Raw genomic sequence first — 22,023 nt, forward strand, 5'->3', positions numbered from 1 at the left:
GTTCCTTGTTCCTCTTTTCTAACAGATTGTTTTCAACTTTGTTCATCTTCGTTGTATTCTTCTTTCAAATTGTTTAACCTCTCAAGGCTCATTGCTTTCACTCGTTTGTCAAAGAAGCAACTTAGTTTTACCTCTTCTCTTTCTCTTCCGTTTTCCCTCCGGTGCCATCCTAGATCTTGGGACGAGATCCTCTCGTAGTGGTGGAGTGTTGTAACGCCCCAAGACCGGAGCTTCAGATGCCTTCCAGGGTTTCCGGGTTTCGTCATGTGTTTTTCGTTTTGGTTCGTTGCATCATGTGCATTGCATCATGTCATCATGCCATCATTTTCTCAAAGCCAACTAAAAACTCACTTAAGTAAATTGCATGGATCTTCGGTCCATTTAAACCGAGGGAAGGGTGACTTCACTTTATAACATATCCTCCCGATATTAGGGAGCTATTATAAATATTTCCATTCTTGTGGAATTACCGTGACACACTTGCAATGTAACTCTCAAGTCTTTTCTGCTTCGAGTTGCTCCTCAAACCTTGCCATATATTTCTTTCATCATTTTCCGGAGCTCCACCAAAAATCCGAACATTTTTGGACCTTCCTAACCCTCACTTCCTATTCAAACCATTTGATTTTAAATCAAATGAGTTTGAATTTAAACTTTCAAAAATGTCCACTCCATTTTTCTTGGAACATGTGCATTTTTTGCGAGTCCGGGAAATTTATTCCTGTGCCCAAACTCTTTCTCTACCTTTTTCTTTTCTTCCCTTTTCTTCCTTTTTCTGTTGTTTTTGAATAGAGCAAATAGAGGGAGAGAAGAGCCCAGCCTCTCAGGCCTGCCAGGCCTGCCCTTTTGCCTTAAGGCCCAGCTGGCCCCCTCCTCTCTACTGGGCCTCCCTAGGCCCACTCTCGCGCCGGCCTCCAAGGCCCAACCTTCTTCCGAGGCCAGCCCGCACGCCCCCGTAACCCTAGGCCTCGATCCCACATCTCCCTCTCCCTCGATTCCTTCCCTCGCGCCGCCAGGAGAGGAGACACCGCGCTCGATCCCCATCTCCTTCGAACCTCCCCGTCTCCCTCGATCCCATCTTCCTCTCGCTCTCTCCTCTCGATCCCTCCAGGCCCTGCAGCCTCTCTCTCTCGGGCCACGGCGCTCGAGCTCCACCTCCTCGTCCCCATGCCCGCTACAGCAGAACAGGAGCTCCGGCGCCTGCCGTCCTCCACGAGCAGCCAAGCCCCGCCATGGCCGCGCCCCTGCTGCTGAGGCCCTGCCGCCGAGTTCCTTCTGCTCCCTCTAGCAACCCCGCCATCCGACCGTCGCCCTACCTCTCCTCCTGCTTCTCCGCGTCGCCCTCAACCCGCCTAGACGTCGCCGCCGACAGCAGCAGCTGCTGCACCCTCTCGTTGTCGAGACTCGTCGTCCCCGCGCTCCTGTCGTCTTGCCGGACGGGGAGAAGTTGCCTCATCACCGGCCAGAACAAGCCATTCCCGACCTCCTCACGCCAGATCCAGCAGTGTCATGGCCTCGCCTCTACTTCGTGGTCGCGTTGACCTGAGGCCGTCCTCCCTGACGCCCTTGCTGCTGCTAGATCATCTTAGTGCAATCAGGAGTACCATGGCCTCCGCCGAGACCCTCGGAATCGTCAAGATCGCCAAGTGCAGGATGACCCACGAAGCCCCCTGGACGCCAAGTTCATCTACGCTGGATGCACCAAGTTCCACTACAAGATGTACCACTACCGTCGCACGAACCGAGACCAGCAAGTCCGAAGACCCTAAGTACCATGATAGCTCCGAAGTGATTCCAAATTCCTTCAAGTTTCCTATACCGATGACTCGAACGGCTATGGAAGTGTACCACTACCATCGAATCGCGAAGACTCCGTGGACGTCAAGTTCCGTGTCGTGACCCCGAACACCTACGAAAATGTTGTACGACTATTTCTGTCGCCGAAGACCCGTGTACAACTACCATCACCGAAGGCCGTCGAGTGAATGTCAACCCACATCGTGTATTTGACCAAGTTCGATGACGAGCTCCGAGAAACTCGGATTTGCCAAGTTCTACTACCGTCGCCCTCGGAAACCTTGGATTCGTCAAGTACCTCTCCAAAAACGAACGTGAATCACTACTTCCCTCGAAGACCCGTGAACGACTACTTCCACTACGAACTCGTTCCGCCCGAAACGCATGCTTCGAAGGTATAACCCCGAGACGACGTCCGCGAACGAATGCTTGCGATGGTTGAGATGCTCATGCTTGCTCCGTGCTCGAATTGTCGGTGCACGTTGCCCCTCTTTTGCCTTGTCACCGTCGTCGACCCGTGGGAACCCGGTAACCGGGATCACCCCACCATCTTTTGCACGCTCCCGCCACACTTTCTTTTGCACCGACGTCTCAATGATTTGTCGGAACCGGAACGTTGCCGTGGCACCGTTTCGTTATCATCGCCGTGGCACCCCTTTTGTTTTCCGCCACGATGACAAATGCTTCATAATGCTCTTGTTAACATTTTCATAAAACCTCCATAAAACTTGCACATGTCATCCGCATCATGATAACAACATTTAAAATGTTTAAAATTGTTGTTGCATTAAATTACTAAGTCATATGGGGATTTACCGGATTTGTTGTTTGTTATATCCGGCCCCATTTAAATTGTTTAGATGGTATAGTTTGTTATGCTTAACCTCTTGCCATGTTTAAACAACATTTAATATTGTTGAGTACATAACCGGGAGAGAACTAAATAATTGATGTGGTGTTCCGTGTTGCATATTGAGCTCCACTTAATTTGTAGGATTGCTCGTGCACTTTGCCATGCCATGCTTCATTAAACCGGACATGCATCATACTTGATTGTGCATCATGCCATGTTTATGTGATGGTTGTTTACTATGTTGTTTGCTTCTTTCCGGGTTACTTCTCGCGTTAGCTTCGGTTTCGTTCCGGAGTTGTGAGGATCCGTTCATCTACGTCTGTTTGTCTTCTTCTTGGACTCGTTCTTCTTCCTTGCGGGATCTCAGGCAAGATGACCATACCCTCGAAATCACTTCTATCTTTGCTTGCTAGATGCTCGCTCTTTTGCTATGCCTTTGCTGCGATACCTACCACTTGCTTATCATGCCTCCCATATTGCCATGTCAAGCCTCTAACCCACCTCATCCTAGCAAACCATTGTTTGGCTATGTTACTGCTTTGCTCAACCCCTCTTATAGCGTTGTTAGTTGCAGGTGAAGATTGGAGTTGTTCCTTGTTGGAACATGGATATTTGTTGGGATATCACAATACCTCTTATTTAATTAATGCATCTATATACTTGGTAAAGGGTGAAAGGCTCGGCCTTATCCCTGGTGTTTTGTTCTACTCTTGCCGCCCTAGTTTCCGTCATACCGGTGTTATGTTCCTTGATTTTGCATTCCTTACACGGTTGGGTTATAATGGGAACCCCTTGATAGTTCGCTTTGAATAAAACTCCTCCAGCAAGGCCCAACCTTGGTTTTACATTTGCACTAACAACCTATCACCTTCCCCTTGGGTTCTGCAGACTCAAGGGTCATCTTTATTTTAACCCCCCCCCCCTCGGGCCAGTGCTTCTCTAAGTGTTGGTCCGAACTGAGCTGCCTGCGGGGCCACCTCGGGGAAACTTGAGGGCTGGTTTTACTCATAGCTAGTCTCATCTGGTGTTGCCCTGAGAACGAGGTACGTGCGACTCCTATCGGGATTTGTTGGCACATCGGGTGGCTTTGCTGGTTTAGTTTTACCATTGTCGAGATGTCTTGTAACCGGGATTCCGAGTCTGATCGGATTGTCTTGGGAGAAGGAATATCCTTCGTTGACCGTGAGAGCTTGTGATGGGCTAAGTTGGGACACCCCTGCAGGGTTTTGAACTTTTGAAAGTCACGCCCGCGGTTATGGGCAGATGGGAATTTGTTAATGTCCGGTTGTAGAAAACCTGAAGCTTAACTTAAATTAAAATGCACCAACCGCGTGTGTAGCCATGATGGTCTCTTTCCGGCGGAGTCCGGGAAGTGAACACGGTGTTGGAGTTATGCTTGAACGTAAGTAGTCTAGGATCACTTCTTGATCATAGATTCTCGAACGTGCTTTGCCTTCTCTTCTCGCTCTCATTTGCGCATGTTAGCCACCATATATGCTAGTGCTTGCTGCAGCTCCACCTCACATACCTTTTCCTACCCATAAGCTTAAATAGTCTTGATCGCAAGGGTGTGAGATTGCTGAGTCCCCGTGACTCACAGATACTTCCAAAACCAGCTTGCAGGTGCCAATGATATCATGCAGGTGACGCAACCGAGCTCAAGGAGGAGCTCGATGAAGATCTTACTCGTTGTGTTGTTTTGTTTCAGTTGATCAGTAGTGGAGCCCAGTCGAGGCGATCGGGGATCTGTAGCATTAGGGGTAGTCTTCTTTTATTTTGGTTCCGTAGTCGGACCTTGTTTGTATTTGGATGATGTAATGCTTTATTCTTGTATTGTGTGAAGTAGCGATTGTAAGCCAACTATGTATCCCTTTCCTTATTCATTACATGGGTTGTGTGAAGATTACCTCTCTTGCGACATTGCCTACAATGCGGTTATGCCTCTAAGTCGTGCTCCGACACGTGGGAGATATAGCCGCATCGTGGGTGTTACAGGTCCGTCCATGGCGGGGTCCTAGCTAGAGCGCGAAATCGTCAGAGGGGAGAAAGGGGAAACAAGGCAAAGCTCACAGTGAGGGCGGGGGACGGCTTGGGGAAGCCGGGGACGCAGTGGTGGCGACGAATCGCGCGGTGGGGGTCGTCGGGGAAGAGGGGTCAACGACGAGGTAGAGGACGGTGCAGGGGCTTCGGGCTCCCACAGGCAGCACCAGTCGAAGGAGCGCTCGTCGATGGAGCGGGCGGACTCGGTGTCATGGCGCGGTGAGGTCGGGGGCCGCGGGATCGACAGCGATCGTGGCGACGGCGGCTCGTCCACGTGTGCGGGAGAGGATAGCAACGGAAGGAAATGAAGGTGGGTAACTAGGTTTCGTCCACGAGGTCGAGGCGGTCTTATACTCCTCCTGCGCCCCTGTAGCATCGCGGTGGCGAGTATCCACCGGCGGCATCGCGCACGGACGGCCAGGGCGCACATACGGCCATTGGTGAACAGGAGGAAGGAGCAGGGAGTTTAGGTGGGCTGTCCTGGTTGTCCTGGTGGCCAGCTAGGCCGAGGCCCAGCGGGGGAGGGGGGATTTCTTTTGCTTTTACTTTATTTTTCTGTCTTTGTTTTTCTTTTCTTTTTCTTAATTTTCTTTTTACTGTTATATTAAATTTTAGTTCTTATAAAATACATAAGTTGCACATAAAATAGTATTACTAATTATGCCACTACCGCAATTAACTTTTGCACCTAGCTAAAATAGTTTAGTATTTTGTAAAATATATTAGGAGTATAACTAATTGTTTTGCTGATGTTTTAATCACTTTAGGGTATTTAATTATTTTATAAAGATGTTGTTTCTCCACCAATAATATTCATGATTTATTTGTCACCTTAAGATCATTTTAGTTTTGACTTTTGAAAACTTTAATTGTTTGACCTGACTTTAAATTTGAAATTTGAACGGGATTCGAATCATCGCAAGATTAACAACAGTAATCGTGGTGACATGGCATCATTAGCGGAGGGTTACTATAGCGTAACTATCCGGGCGTCACAGACGGCAAAGATCATGAAAGACCAAAGTTTTTGATTTATCTTTTTAAGTCAATAGGTAAGCCGCACCATTAAGAGGGGTTGATGTAAAGTTTCGAGTGTGGGGATCATGCTAACTTCACTTCATTTCATACACCTGCACAAACATACAAATACACATCAAATTCATCATTGCAATCCAAATCTTCAAATATACATCTTCTCTTGTGCCCCTGTATCTCGGGGGTCCAATGGTTTCCTCTTGGGGGGGGGGGCGCGATCTGCGGGGTACCGGTAACGTTGCCTCTTTCACGCACCCTTTTTGTATTTGCCTGATCTACACTTTCACCAAACACTCTCAAATCTTCATGATTCAAATAGGATCGTTCGATCTACACTTTCATCAAAGGAAATCTGGATCCCCATACCTGTGCTTACCGAGGTTGTTACTCTTCGAGTTTGGAGGCTCCTTAGCGGTAGGAGTGTTTATGAAAAATTGATATGTGATTTGCCCCAAAGTATGTGAATGTTTGGAGGCCGCCTTAAGGTCTACCACGAATGGTTGGGAATCGCCTGGGCGGTGATATCTCAAGGAGAATAGGATGAGACTTTTTGTGATGTTGGTGTACATTCATGGTAACACACACCCCTCCAACGGTGACTAGCTTCCCTCCAATGAAGTGAACGTTGGGATACATACTAGTCTTTGGAGTCTTCGGTTATCCCTAACCCTAGGTCTTTGCTTGTGGTTTACTTTGGTCATTTGACCTTGCATTCATCATATACAATTTTGAAATGATCGAATTGGTCAACTAGAGGGGGAGGGATTGAAAAGGTAACTACAAAATTTTAGCTTAACTTTCAAATTTTAGGGTAGATGCAGATAAAGTAAGTTATCTAGATATGCAATCTACGGTGAGAACAACATATACAGAAAGCAAGCTAATACACTAGATAAGCAAGACCAACAAGATATCTTGCAAGCAAGCACAAGTAATGGTACGGAAACAGATTAACCACACAAGTCAGCGATGCGGATGTTTGCCAAAGTTCACACTCTTTTGGGAGTGTTAGTCTTCGTTGGAGAAGTGCCCAAGCCAAAGCTCCGAAGAGCCACTAAGTGGATCACACTAGTCTCCCTTTGAGTCGTGCCAACGGATGAGCCTCAAATCACTCATGGTTGGTCCTAAAGGCGACCACCGGACCTTTACAAACACCCATAGCACACCACAACAATAGGAAGCTTAAGGGCCTTGACTCCTACTACCTAGGAGTCCCTGATCTCCAAGAGTAACAAGTTTGATGAATAACAAGTATGGGGATCACGATTTGGTTTGATGGAATCGTAGATCGGGTGATTCTCTTTCAATCATCAAAATATGGTGGAGTTTGAGTGAAGGGTTGAGAGGAATCGAGCTTTGAGGTGTTGGAACTGGTGGAGCAGCTCAAATCAATGATTAGGACTAGATGTTGGAATTCAGACCTAATTTGTGTGCAGGGGGATGTAGCCCATAAACTGTAGTTCCCTGAACTCATAAAATCCATCCGCTGTTCCACATGAGTCAATTGAAACAACATATTGGGCCAAGAGCTATTCCCAATCCAGACCACTGGTGAACGAAGATGGCACCCTGGAAATGGAACCAACGCTTGTTTTGCAGGTATGGCAAATTCCTCGGCACAACATCATTGTGGTTCTATGGTTGATTCAATGGACAAATCGATAACCGGCAGAGGTTACCCGGGAGAATGCTAAATTCATCAAGTGCATGTTGCCCAAATTATTTCAACAAGCAACCGATGATTGGCGTGCGGCTGCAATAACTCCATGAGGACGCATCGTCTCTAACAAGGGGACAATGTCAGACCGCCTACACCTATTTGAAGAAGGCCAGTGCTAGGCGCCGGTGTGACGGCCCAACTTTCGGCCGGTCTGCTGCCGACCGTTCGATTGGAGACCACGTGACCGTCAGATCTCACGCTCTATTCCCTTCTCTTACTAGTCAACGCTACAATCCCCCCACAGAAACGCCATGGATTCGTCCCCCAGAGCGTTGTCCTCATCCCAACGCGTGTAAGAGCAACTCACCCCCACGCAGCGCTACCTCCTCCCCCGCGGTCTCAGCGAAGACGACGCCCGAGCTTGCTGCGACGCGCCGGCAGTCACCATCCCATCTCCCGTCGCTGCTTTTTCTGATGCAACTCCGCCTCCGCACACTCGCCGGTTCCAGCTCCGATCCACCCCCTGCTAGATGCCGATTTGCAACAATTCTACACATCAGCCGACGGAGACAAAATAAACAAGTTTGATTGCAACTCCGCTCCTGTTGTTTGCCGCCTCCGTCTCGCCTCCGTCGTCGATTTGCACCACCGTGCTCTAGCCAAAAACTCCAATACATGGTTGAAGCAAAAACGAAGCCGGTTCCAGCAAAAAAATTAACATCGGTTCCAGGAAACAAAATTCAGCACCAAAAAAATCAAGTAATACGTTGAAGCAAAAAATTAGCCGATTCCAGCAAAAAACGAAGCCAGTTACAGCAAAAATTAACATCGATTTCAGCAAAACAAATTTAAGCAACAAAAAGTCCAGTAATCTGTTGAAGCAAAAAAAATTAGTCGATTCCAGCAAAAAACGAAGCCGGATCCAGCAAAAAAAACTTGCCGGTAGTAGCACTTCGTCTTGCCGTTGTAGCATCGCCGGTGTGCGTGTCACCACAGTGCCGAGGACGGGGTTGTAGCATTGGTAACCACCGGTTGCATCCATCGACATAGATGGTTGTAGCTTTTTGGCCGACGGTGGCTGTCGCCGCCGCGCTGGTCGTAGCACCACGCCGCGTCGGTACCAGCACCGCTATGTGCTGGTCGCAGCACGGCCGCGTGTCGGTCCCAGCTCCACGCATTGGCGGTTGCAGGACCCGGCACCTCGCCGCGCAGCTGGTTGCCTGCATCTCGCCGATTGCAGCACGGTAGCCTCAAGCTCGAAGCTCCCCCGGCTCCAGCCAACTGTCGTCGGCGGCCCCCGCACCTGCAACACCAGATTCACAACGAAAAACGCGAGGCGTATATGTTTCCAACGGTGGTGGGTAGCTGTGTCCAGCGGTGGCCATGGACGCACCTTGGTTTGTGGAGGAGATGAGGAGATAAGAGGAAGATTGGCCTAGTCAATGACGAATGGATAAGAAGGAAGCAGTGACACGCGAGGCGTTTATGTGGCGAGCGCGCGGCACACGTGGGCCCAGGGCCATGTGTGCGAGCGACCAGCTCAAAGTTAATTAAGCCGGTCAGCCGGCGTAAAACGTTTCCCTTTGAAGAAGTGCCTTCATATTCAGTTGGGTGTAGCTCTTCCGGGAAAAAGATTCAGGCTCATCCAACAGCTACCAGCCAGCAACCAAGGCGAAGTGACTGAAGATCAACGGTCGAGAAGGACCTGACTGTTTAACTTTCACTTGCTCTGTTTTACCTGATTTAATTCTACCATTGGTTATTTCACCGAGTGTTATTACCGAATCTAGATAAATCGGGTTGTGGCTAGGGTTCTGGACCTTCTGCCATTTCCCAAATTCAGCCGTCATGGCATGGACCCAAATACTACTTGTACTCATATGGAGTAGAGATCTTGTCGTTGTTTATAGTTTAGACCATGAATTCAGTCAAGTATCAAACTCATGTCTGACATGCGATCAATCCATGTCTTGGACACCGCCTGTTGACCGCTGAGATCTCACCCGCCTTTGCTACAATTCCGATTCCGAAGCCCTTCTCTCGCTGCTACGCCCCTTCACCAGATATGTGCAGTTGGCAAGGGCTAGAATTGTAGACACATCTACTGAAGAATTTCACAAGACAGATGAAATAGGCCATTTCCGAGTATAACAAATTTTACATGAGAATTCTGCTTGGCAGACAAATGCAAATTTCCTGTAACCCTGCGTTTAGTAGCTGCTCGATTTTGATTCCTTTTTTTTCTGAAATGACCAGGAAATAGAACTTCATCGCTATACTACTCTGGAACTCAGAATCAAAATTTGGGTACAGATTTTTGCTGACTTGATCTTCCAATTGGAGTTACAACAACCACATGATATCGTCACGACTTTATACATTGCTTTGCTGTAGAACATGTTGTCCACTGGCTCTGGGTCTTCCTTTCTCTAGCCAGTGGTAGAAAATCAGCCAGGAGTCCTCTCCTGCACATCAGCAAACTCCTTCACGCAAAAGCTCACTCGAGCTTTGGTGCTTTGAGGAGATGTACACTCCTCACCAACCCTTTACCCACATCTCCAACCTCCTTGAGTATAGACGTTGGATCCGGCATGGCTTCATCATCCTCATCTCTGCCACGCTTCTGTCATAATAACAACACAAAATCAAGTCAACTTACATACCTGGGATATGCCACAACCTAAAAAGCTCGGCATGATAAAACATTTATTAGCAACAGATACAGGTACATAGTATTTGAGTAAATGGGGTATCTACTTGTGGGAAGATTAAAGTGAAGAAACAGTCATCTACAACACAAGCAATCAGTGAGAAAAATACCTTTGAGCTCTCCCATGTAAGACCAATTGCGTCCCCTCCAATCGAATCGTGCCACAATTTGAAGGTCATAGGGAATGCACACTGTACACAAATTGGATTATCATACTTAATGGATTAACATATCTTTATGCAACCAAAGCTTGATAGTTTCGATTTTACCTTCAAGTCTCGCAAGAAGTATGCGGTAGGGTCAAAATTCACCAAAAGTTTATCTCTTGTGTCATGCAAGCTTCTCACAACACTTTTACTGAGTGGCATACAAGGGTGGAAATCATTGCTTGGTTTGCCCTGGATTACTAACTTACCTGCAAGGTTGTGCCGGAAGTTATTTGCATCAAGAATACATGACACGAGTTGAATTTCATCTAGTTTCTGGTTAGCAACAAATATTAATGTCTGAACTAACCGTTAGGAATCTCAGCAGGAAAAAGAACATGGTGAGGACGGCAAAGCTTCTCTTTATGGAGGAGTATAACGGCGTCATAATTGCTTAAAGGTGTTCGGAAGAGGCACTATAGCAAATGAAAGCGAGTGAGAAAATCAAAACCTAATGAGACAGTGAACCAATCAAGTGATGACAGAAAAACCTTACCTCCCATGTATATTGGCCTGATTGACCATGGATGATAAGATTTGTTAACAGCTCAGCGCTGCTTTTAGCGTAAGAAGCTATCCGTTTAAGAACCTGTGGTTAAATGAACAGAAGGTGAATGAATAAAATAGACCCATTTGGTTCTGAAACTGTAATTGACTAGCAATTATCATAGATGCATCTCCGGCAAAAGCCTTATATGGCATTTCCCCAGATTATGACATTTCTTGTCACCCTTCTCATGCAATTGCTGGTTATGTCATATAGGTGCTTCTCATGCAGAAATATCATAGAAGATGCACTGACAAGAACGGTAATTCTATGGAACGAACATTGCCCAGTCGTTCTTCGCGACGCAATGTGCGCCACCCAATTCAACGATCAGCCCCACGCACGCGTGATCGTGACCATGCATGATGCCAGCACAACCTTTGTTCCATCGCACATGTCATCGTCGTGTTGTACTGTATCGCGCGCTAGTTGATTCCGACAAGAGATGTCATATAGATGCTTTTCATGATATTGAGACAAGATTTGACACTTAAACATTGGGAAATGTTGTTGATGCACAAGAATTGGAGATATAGTGCATGATTTCCCCATTAACCTTTTGTAGCTTTATCATTGATGTAGACTTGAATTACATAACAGTAACTAGCTTTACATCTGTACAAAAAGATAAACACCTACCAACTTGCTTGGTGATTGTTTTGTCCACGCTTCAGATGATTTATCATATGACGTAGCCAGAAACATTGCAGGCTCTATATCATGAGGATTTTGTTCATAAGATCTTCTGCTCAGCATAAAGTTTTCCTGCGGTTGCATCTCTCAATATGTTAGGGGCTTGACAGCTTATTCAAATGTGAAAAGATAAAAAAGAGAACCAGAGAACAAACATTGATTTCTTTCTCATCCTTCAGGTTGAAGTCATTATTTATGTCCACAATCATGGGTGAAAAGGTCCAGTCAAAACTAGATAGCAACCGCAAGAACCTGTCAATTTTTTAGTAACTGGTCAGAGGACATATAAAGCTTTCATGTGCCTGCGAGACCAGTAAAAAAATATAACCGACTACTGAAATAGGTGAGAGAGGGGGTGGTACCCAAACTTTTCTGAGGTAACTAATTATTAAGTGTCATGCACCAACCAGTAGAACCAAAAGTCCGAACTGATGGAAAAGGTTGCGCGATCCACAAATACTTTAACAGTAATAACATCATGGGTTTATGGTAAATTTATTTGCAAGAACATATAGTAGTAAAGGTGCTGTTATCCTGGAGCAATTATTACAAGTCAAAAGCAATAGCCAGGGTCAGTATTCCAACACATATCTTAAAGTCTGTTGCTGGACCACCTTTATATCAAGAAAAAGCATATTCTTTAATAGTCCTTATCAAAACATTGATATCACTCACCAGAACGCTAAATCTTGGGTATTAATTTTAGAACAAAAGCATGTATTAAAATAGATATTTAGGAGATTAATTATTGTGTTCTTCATTCTATTTTTTAACAAATATGTTTGCTTCATGTTCTGTTCTTATATGACACAAAACAATGAAACTGACAAGAGAGAAGTGCATATTTCAACCCTCAATTTTTGCCCTAGTCTAATTTACAACCCCGAACTCCAATACCATCTAAATTACAACCCCCAACTCTCAAAACCGGCCAGGATTCAACCCTCCCCTCTCTGTTGACCGGTTTTGACTAGTCAACAGGTCCAGTCAGCATGCCACATCAGCAAAAAATGCAAAATTTCTAAGGAAACAACCTGTAAAATCGAAGAAAATCCAGGAAAAGAAATAAGAAATCCAATTTCCGAAAAACACGGAAAATAAAAAAACGAATTTCCAAAAAAAATCCAGAAAAAAACCCAAAAACTCAAATTCCAGGAAAAAAAATCATTTTTATTTTCCCTAGCTTTTTTCGCGAACAAATTTTTCGGAATTTTGCCTTTTTATATTTTTTTCCCGATCTTATAGATTTTTATTTACATTTTCTTGAAATTTTGAAAAAAATTCTGACGTGGCATGCTGATTGGACCCGTTAACTAGTCAAAACTGGTCACCCCAGGTCAAAACCGGTCAACAGGGAGGGGAGGGTTGAATCCTGACCGGTTTTGAGACTTGAGGGTTGTAATTTAGACGGTATTAAAGTTCAGGGTTGTAAAATAGACTAGGGCAAGAGTTCAGGGTTGAAATATGCACTTCTCTCAACTGACAAGTATGGAGTAGTAATATTAAAAGTAAGGTTTACAAGATTACAAAATTGTACCTAAGGAACCCAGTAACCCGTGAAGAGGGGGCATGGAATGGAAACGGCCTCAAAAATAGGTAGGCAACCACCAATTCAACCGCCTCCTCTGAGATAAATGAAGAGAATAGATGTGCGGAAATCCACCTTTTTGCTAGCCTTTGAAACGGAAAGAACATATCATAAGATATACTAGGGTTTCAGGAATGCTGAGTTAACTAACAATTTTGAAACCTTAATAATTACCTCACAACCGGCCCATACGCTTGGTAAATACCATGCAGACCGTTGATCATACTTGAGTGCTGACTACGAAAAAAGAGCTCCTTATCTTCTGATGGAGCACTTTGTATGTTACTGTCTCCAGCTGAGATAAATAGATAAAATTATGGAATTGGCAAACTGCGTGAACTTTTTGCATAAGTCAGTTAAAAAATAAGAAATAAAAATCATACATAATGAGAAGCTAACCTTGCTTTTGTACCACCAAACCTCTCTCATGAAATATTTTGAGCAAAAATGAATATCCAGATGTAAGAACATTGACCTCGTCTTCACTGGCTGTAACAAACATTCCTCGATCCTCCAGACTGATATAACACCGAATTTAGCCAATGAAGTGGGAACTGAACATAAGCAAGAAATAGTTCATCAATGATGTCACATACCTTTCACCAATTCTTAAAAGAAATGCAGACTTTGTCTTCTCCATGGCTACAGGATCCAAGGGCCAGTTACCAGATCCCTCTAGCTGTTATTGAAATGGGGGTAAAAGGAAAGAGATTTGTGAAAAGAAACTCTAAAATGAAGAATCACTAACAGACAGATATGGAACATGACATGGAAGGTATCGAGCAGTCAAGCTCCATAAATAATTGCCCATTGTGATATTTAACACAACTAATGGGCAGCATACCTGAATCATGACTTCCAAAGACCGAACACAAGTTGCTGCAAAATTGGGCAGCCTCTGAGAACTCTTTTCATATGCCAACGGATGAGGTTCAGGGGGGAACACAGAAGTGTGCCTAAAGGCTGGCATAAGCAGAAGTTAAATAGTAAGAAAAATGAACAGGGTATGTAAATACTCCCTCCGTCCCAAAATTCTTGTCTTAGATTTGTCTACATACGGATGTATCTATTCACGTTTTAGTGTCAGATACTTCCATATCTAAATAAACCTAAGACAAGAATTTTGGGACGGAGGGAGTAATAAAATTATTCTGTCAGACCTGAGTCTAGAGGTTGCACAGTAGATATTTTAAGAGGAACATCATCCAATAGACGCAACTGCTTAGCTAAAGTATCAAAGGCTTCAAGCAAAGCTCCAGAAGATGACACTGGATCTGCATAATTCCAATTAAACATGATTTAAATCCGAAACTCGACATGTGAATCACAACATATAAAGCTTAGCTTTACCTTGGCCACCAACCAAGAGACAAAAGTCAAGCTGATCAACAACATGAGTGAGATCTTCCTGCTGCAACAGCAAATGCTTGGTAAGCACATAATCAGCAATTCTTTTGATGATCGTATGCCTCTCCCAAGTCTCCGTTTCCCACACTGCAGTTTAGTAAGTAGAATCCATTAGTATCAAGTATTTATTCAACTAGTGTATGCTCTTCACTGGCAATGGCAACAAAAATGCAATACCTGTGCTTTCAGCAATAGCCCCATCTTTAAATCTCCTAAGTTCAGCTTTCTCTCCCCAGAATTTCCTAAATTTAATAGCCTTGGGATTAATGAGCACAATACACGTGTGTTAGACTACAGTAATTGCAGTTGATCATTATTCTGTAATCTATAAAATGGAAATCACCTCATCACGATTTTCAGGATTTGGACCAATATCGACAAGACGATAACTCTTCTCCAACAAGCTAAGCATTACACCGACAATCAGTGGGCTGCTACCAAACTCTGAGAAGCCCTATAAAGCTGTGTTTGTCAGTAGATTGAAACGCAAACATAAGTGTTCAGTTATGGTACACAAATGTCACATACATCCATTATATTCCATTCAGAAGGTGTGCTTCTCCACAGAACACGGATCATCTTTGTTCTATCTGTAAGTCCTTGTTGCAGCAAGGACTGAACATCTTTTTCAAGTACTCGCCATGATTCATCATCCAAGCAGAAGCTTAATGCAGTAACTTTAGAGTTCCCCTTCAAGTTAATCCTGACAGTGAAAACAAGAAGGATCACATGAGAACTTGATAAGCTAGCTTTAAGTCTTAAATTAGGACTGGATAGCAAATTGAAATTTCAAAATTTGCAAACATTCTTAGAATTATGGTAGTAAGGGGAAATTAGCTGATTATGACAATAGCAGCAAAGATGTGCGGTAATGCTAGCTCTAAATATGGTTCCTTTTGGGAGACATGTGATCAAGTTACAGAGCAAATTCTTCAGCTTTGCCTCCTGCTCCATCAGAAAGGGCAACTCTGTCCATCTTTGGCTTGACAAATGGAATGGTTCAGCCTCTTATCTTAAGGACCTCCTACCGAGGCTTCACTCTTTTGCAATGAACAACTCCCTTTTAAGTTAAGCAGGCACTAGACATGAATGACCTTCTGGACCTGTTACAACTACCACTTTCCTCGCAAACCTTTGATGAGTTTCTTATGTTCAGTAGCATCCTCCAGAACATCCAAAATTAACAATGAGGAAGATGACTTTTGGAGCTACTCTTAGGGGAATGATCATTACTCCTCCACAAAAGCGTATTCCCGGTCATTTTCTCAGAATCAAGCTCCTGCAATTCTCAGTTGGGTTTGGTCGTAGCCTACGGCAAAGCTCGAAGGCTTTGCTTGGCTCCTCCTAAATAACAGATTAAATACAAGAGATTTTCTGCATAGAAAGAACTTCCGAGTATCTGATTCCCTTTGCTGTGTTCTCTTTCAACGGGATCTGCAGGATCATCGTTTCCTATCCTGTCCCTCCAGCAGGGAGCTGTTGGCATAGAATTGGCATCCACCTTAATTTTATCAATAATACCTCCAGACATTCTCCTGTACCACAGCTGCCTTTGGCAAGGCTTTCTTCATGGAAATTATGATCACTGCATGTTGGTGCATCTGGAAGCAAACAATATCCCTGCCCCCCAAAGCTCATGGTTCCGATTATTTAGGAAGGAATGTCTTTTGCTTACCTTCAGCTCAGGGTCTCCCCAGCTAAGGCCGGTGTTTTACACCTATGGCTTTAGCAAAAGTGCTCTTTTGATCCTGAGCTCACATGCTCCCTGATGACCAGTTTAGTTGGTTTTCCCCTTTGCACATCCCCCCCCCCCCCCACACACACACACACACACTCTGTGTTTTTCTAGATATGTTCAACAACAATAAAGCCTTTAGTCCCAAACAAGTTGGGGTAGGCTACAGCTGAAACCCATAAAATCTCAAAACCAACTCATGGTTCTGGCATGTGGATAGCTATCTTCCACGCACCCCTGTCCATGGCTAGTTCTTTGGTGATATTCCAGTCCTTCAGATCTCTCTTAACGGACCCCTCCCATGTCAAGTTTGGTCTACCCCGACCTCTCTTGACATTTTCAGCATGATTTAACCATCCGCTATGCCCTGGAGTTTCTAGATATGCTCAAATTAATAAAAAAAAATAGTGTCAGGGCCTTCCCTACAGTTTCCCAGTCAAAAATGTGCAGTGGAAAATGGCATCTAAGTTGAGGCTGCCAAATGGGAACTGGGAGCACTTGTCAAGTTCCAACATTTGTGAACTATGTAGAAATTTAAAATATATAGATGGAATAATCATCATTTCATCGATGTCTTCCAAAATCAATCACTTGCTCACTCAAACATATAGCCATGCAAATAGAAACTCCAGTGAAAGAGCATAATGCAAAATTGCAATATACATGAGAGTGACACAACATACTTGCTTAACTGAACATACCTCAAACATGAATCAAACTTAGCACCAAAATCAACTTTGGTCATAAAAAGTTCTTCAAATCCACCATCTCTGCATTTATCAAGGCAATTAAGTGTGCAAGCTGCCTCATCTTGGAGCTGAATAAGAAACGATTCGGTGTAAGATGGAGACTATAATAGACAAAGAAAATTGCAAGCTTAACAATTGGGGTGAGTAATATTCTGAACACATGGAGCAAGGAAAACTAAACTTCTATCATGGTGGTCATATCACACCATAGTTATGTAGATGCATGCATATACATGAGATGTGGAATTGGTGTTCATAGGGTACTTTCATAGTCAAACCTACCTCTGAAAAGGCTGACTTCGTCATCCGAAATGCCAGATTGACATGGCCAGATACATCACATATGGCAACATCAAATGTTTTCAGCAGATGAGCAATGCCCTGAAAAATTCATGGATCAGAAGATCATAATAACTGAATATTCAATATTACCCCACAAATTATTAGCACTGCATGCAAAAATTCAATCCAGAATTATCCGTCATGCACCAAGATCTATACTACGAGCGGAGGGATTACCAGCCTACTAGTTATTATTGAATTACAGGCAGAGGTGCGCCTGACCACCAATTTCATTGTTAGTATAACCAGCTAGGCATACCTAAGCTTGGGGTGCCAATTTTTGACCATGTTCACACTAAGGCAAATAACTTATCTGGAGAAATTATGATTCTATAAGGAATATTGCTCCTGTTATTCTAGGGGAGCTGGCCTAGCCAATAATACAATTATTTGAGGATTAAGCTATATATAAGACCTCTTTGCTGATAGTACGCTTCTTCATTGGCTGAATCACCAAGCCCTTCGACCACATCTTCGAAGTTGCTACAAGCAAACAGAGATTGATATAGTAAACAATTAAACATAAATGAAATATCAACTTTCTGTTGCTTGGATGTACCAAAAAAATTGATTGCAACACGGAAAATTTGTCTTGTGGTCATTGATCTATTAATTATACTTCCTCCAGAGTCCATGGTAAGAAACACAAGGATGGCAGATATTAAGTATCCATTGAGGCAATCATGTGAATATATTGAAGTTCTTTGACGTGCCCAAACCTGCATTTCAAACTAAATATTAGATTGCCATTCAGGAGAAAACCAATAAGTAGACTTCTGCTGCACTGTCAATATAGAAGTATTTCCTCATCAGACAGTTGTTGAAGGGGTTACTAGAAACCCCAGACATGCAGACATTTGATCCATATTTTTTATAAGAAATATGAAACTGAGGAAGAACTCCTTACTTTTAGTAAAACCAAAGCCTCTTGCAAGGTTTTCCAATTTGCAAAGGTGCTGCCGGTATATTCTGCATTTTCCTCCAGAAACATATCCTCCAATATGCTGTTATTATACCTAGGTGTCGGTTGGTTTATGCCATCTGTGATGCAAATCTGATCAGTTGTTTATAACAAATATTCCTATATTCAAGGCCAAAAATATGGGTTCAGGTGATTCTAAAGCAGGCAGATTACCTTTTGTATATGCACGGACATTGTTTCTTGTTGACAGATTTAGCTTTGAAAGATCAAATAAAGAGCTTGCCGTCGGGATTATCCTGACATAGAACCCAGGAAGTTCTGCAATTTCTGTTGCTGGGCGAATGGAAGTATTGAAAAATAAGAAGAGAACGCAAGGACCACACATTTAAGTGCATGAGTATTAACCTTGAATGCACACTGAAGTAAAAAAAAATGAAGCGCGGTAATTTGTTTGAACAACAACCTGGATATACATGGAGGACAGGCTTTCGTGCCTCATCTTGGAAGGTAGACCATGAAACCTTACGGATTAAAGGAGAAGACCTCAAGCTCTTCTCGATGACGCAGAGGTAAAGACACCTCTTTGCATGGTACCGGTGATTCAAGAAATCCTTTTCATGAAAGCATTCCTATAAAAGCAGCAAAAAGAAATCATTAAACCCATACAGCATAATCACAGATAATGGTAGGCCAAAACCTCGATAGAAGCTTAAACAGTATGAATATAACTGTATTTGGAAGGGTGGCGATCACATGCCAATTTGTGCAACATCCAAAATGATACCAAGAACTGGAGTAATATTTGAAGTAGGTAACACCTGGTTCCATTAGATTGACTAAAGGGCCTCGCTCCATGTAGAGTAGACACGTTTGTACTTATAATTTTGTGAACCAACAAGAATTTTTGGACATCATAGCATAGTTGAGAATCCTCTGTGGAAGTTTTCTAAACTAATAATAAATTTACTAAAGCAAAGTGAAACACATACCTTAGGCAAGCGGACGAGAAGGTCAGCGGCGACGTCGGGTCTGGTGACCGCGCCGGCCGCGTGGCTCCCGGCGAGCCGCACCACCTCCGGCGGCCGGAAGGAAAACGCTAGCTTCTCGGCCGCGAGGCCCAGGTCTATCACGAACCCCGAGGCAGCCTCCGGCGCAGCCTGCTGCAGCGGCACGCTCTTGATGAGCTCCCCGACGGCGTCCGTGGCCTCCCCGGCGGCGCGGAGAGAGGTAGCGCTCGGCCGCGCTTGCTTGAGAAGCTCAGAGAGCTTGAGGTCGATGGAGTACTCGGCGGAGACCATTGCGGCTTCGGTGGCCGGTTGCCGGCGGCGGGAAGGCAAAGAAAGGGCTTTTGGGGGTTTAGGGTTTAGTTGAACCTCACCATCATTTTCCTCCTAGTAGTTGTACACTGCGAAGAGCCCATGAGCTAGCCCGTGAACTAGCCTGTAAATCGGAACATACCGGCCCGTTACAAATGTTGCGCACGCACCCGCCCAATTAGGAGCAGAATTGCCCTTAAAAAAAATGGAACAGAATGGCCCTATCCTAAAAAAAACTAGAAGAACGCCCGTGCGTTGCAACGGGGCCACATTAAATTTAAGAGTTCAATACTAATATTCTCATATATATCAAGTGACATTGACGACCTTTTTTACCATCAAATCCTCACACACACCCTCTCTGCCTCCCTTTTCCTCACACTCTCTCCCCCCCTCTCTCTCTAGCGCACACACACACACATATCCATATTATTGGGTACGGGACCATAATCAATCTATTTCACACACACGCTAGTGCATAACAATATGAATTATGTGTATTATATTTGCCACCACAACTGAGGGAATTAATTTTATGTAAATCGGCTAGCCACATCTCCAAGAATATGCGGAGGATGTGGCCCGCTTCCAAGTGCGTCTGCGCGCCGGCCACCCACGTCGGGTCCTTCAAGTGTCGCTTCCACCGCACCAACTCCCAGGGCCAGGGAAGCCGCCCTTCTTCGCCCCCTTCACCGGCCGCGGCCAACGCGGTGCCGCGGCACCCGGCCTCACCGTTCTCGTCCTCCGGCACCGTCACGACCCAGTGACGTAGCCCAAGCATGGGCCTCGAGAATCAAGAACGCTCGACAACGGAGAGGGAAGGGAAGATCATATACATGTCATAAGAAAGGGAGTTTATTTACCGCTCCCTCGATGTATTGTTTCCTTTGTTTGGAGATTGATTACCATCCATGAGTTAAGGTAAGATTAATGTGATTGAGCGATTTTGTCTGAAAATCAATTATTTGTTTTCTAATTAATGTGATTGAGTGATTTAAGGTAAGGTTAATTAATTTAGATTTGACCTTTAGAGATTGTTCGTGATTGATTCTACATTACTAAATAACTTGCGCCAGTATGGAAAGTTCTGATCTGTTCAGATTTCTTTCGTTGTGTGAGAGGGTGACGCGAAAATAAACCGATGAAGTGGGGGGAGGGGACGAAAAAATCTACGAAAAAACCCAGCGAAGGTGGGAGGAGGTACCAAAAAAAACCATGGGAGGTGGGACGAAAAAAAACCTCCCATACTTCATGCAGGAAGAGCACACATTCATAAGCTAACGGTTTCACAATGTGTTCTTGCTGATAGTAATTGAACCAAATGAAACGATGGACAAGCAGATTGATTAAGGAACTCTAGGTAATACTTCATGACGTAAGCATTGGCTCAAAAAGTTAATTTGTAAGTAAAAAAAAGGCCTAGAAGAATAGTTCTACCTAAATAAAGTTTACTGCTGCACATGAGCAGATCCACACGAAGCAGAGGGGAGGTGGAGCAGGCCGGTAACCAGGGGAAGGAGCAGAGTGGGAGAAGATTTACACCGCCGTCTCCACTGGATATGGTGTCTCCGCCGCATCTGTGGAGGCGCCGCGGCTCCGCCTCGGATGGTGCTCGTGGCTATGGTGAAGAGGAGGGGCGACGCATGGGCGAAGAGGCAGGCGGTACTCGTGGCCAAAATAGTGGGTCGTTCGAGCTGCGGGAGGGAGGAGGGGATCGCCGGGAGGCGGCGTGATCGGTGGGCGGCGGCGGCGGCGTCCAGGTAGGGAAGTCGAGGCAGGGCGCTGTGTTTTTTAGGGGAATTGCTTGTGAAAATAACGTGCCACAACGATGTAGCGAGCGGATCCCCTTAAAAAAGACGTAGCGAGTGGATTCCCTTAAAACTGGTAGGAATGGACACGATTGATGATGTTGATAAATATGGTGAATGTTGGCCTAATTTACTATCATCATGCATGGAAACGAATCATCAAGAAAAAGAATACTTCCTATTACTACGCTCATAGGAAGCTTCCTAATCTCTGCTACCAAACAGTTTCTGCCCAAACAAGGAAGGAAAGTTATGGACCTGATTCGGAAGGAAACAAACGTTATGAAGATTAATTAATTTAGATTTGATCTTTAGAGATTGATTGTGATTGATTCTTTTACATAAAGATATTACTAAATAATTTGTGTCGGTATGGAAAGTTCTGATCCGTTCAGTTTTTTTCGATGTGTGAGAGGGTGAAGCGAAAATAAACCGATGAAGTGAGGGGAGGGGACGAAAAAAAATCTACGAAAAAACCCAGCGAAGGTGGGAGGAGGTACCAAAAAAAATCATGGTAGGTGGGACGAAGAAAACCTGGAAGCGAGACTACCAACTGCTCCATTAGGAGTAGAGATTAGGAGCAGAATTTTCATATATATATATATATATATATAT

General features: G+C 44.5%; 1 protein-coding gene across 1 annotated transcript; it reads right to left on the minus strand.

Annotated features, from left to right (window-relative positions):
• Nucleotides 1-9,497: 9,497 nt before the first annotated feature.
• On the minus strand, nucleotides 9,498-19,659 carry LOC123102932 (nucleolar protein 6). Its single transcript, XM_044524416.1, has 25 exons — nucleotides 19,274-19,659; nucleotides 18,748-18,913; nucleotides 18,498-18,611; nucleotides 18,270-18,403; nucleotides 17,922-18,081; nucleotides 17,778-17,845; nucleotides 17,303-17,401; nucleotides 16,973-17,088; nucleotides 15,065-15,239; nucleotides 14,880-14,990; nucleotides 14,714-14,792; nucleotides 14,480-14,623; nucleotides 14,290-14,403; nucleotides 13,974-14,092; nucleotides 13,726-13,808; nucleotides 13,529-13,647; nucleotides 13,304-13,424; nucleotides 13,079-13,216; nucleotides 11,697-11,793; nucleotides 11,488-11,613; nucleotides 10,798-10,890; nucleotides 10,612-10,717; nucleotides 10,365-10,510; nucleotides 10,206-10,286; nucleotides 9,498-10,008 (listed from the first exon to the last, which is right to left on the minus strand). Exons 1-25 carry the CDS (start codon nucleotides 19,580-19,582, stop codon nucleotides 9,883-9,885), a joined length of 3,144 nt encoding a protein of 1,047 aa, XP_044380351.1. The 5' UTR covers nucleotides 19,583-19,659; the 3' UTR covers nucleotides 9,498-9,882.
• Between the last annotated feature and the right edge of the window lie 2,364 nt (nucleotides 19,660-22,023).

The sequence above is a fragment of the Triticum aestivum genome, chromosome 5A (assembly GCF_018294505.1).
Source record: "Triticum aestivum cultivar Chinese Spring chromosome 5A, IWGSC CS RefSeq v2.1, whole genome shotgun sequence".
In the NCBI taxonomy this organism is placed as follows: domain Eukaryota; kingdom Viridiplantae; phylum Streptophyta; class Magnoliopsida; order Poales; family Poaceae; genus Triticum; species Triticum aestivum.

Coding starts and splice junctions, on each gene's coding strand:
- LOC123102932 (XM_044524416.1), bottom strand. CDS start 19,582: ATGGTCTCCGCCGAGTACTCCATCGACCTCAAGCTCTCTGAGCTTCTC. Junction 17,402..17,777: donor AGCGTACTATCAGCAAAGAG/GTCTTATATATA, acceptor TGAATTTTTCAG/GGCATTGCTCATCTGCTGAA. Junction 17,089..17,302: donor CGAAGTCAGCCTTTTCAGAG/GTAGGTTTGACT, acceptor TTTCTTATTCAG/CTCCAAGATGAGGCAGCTTG.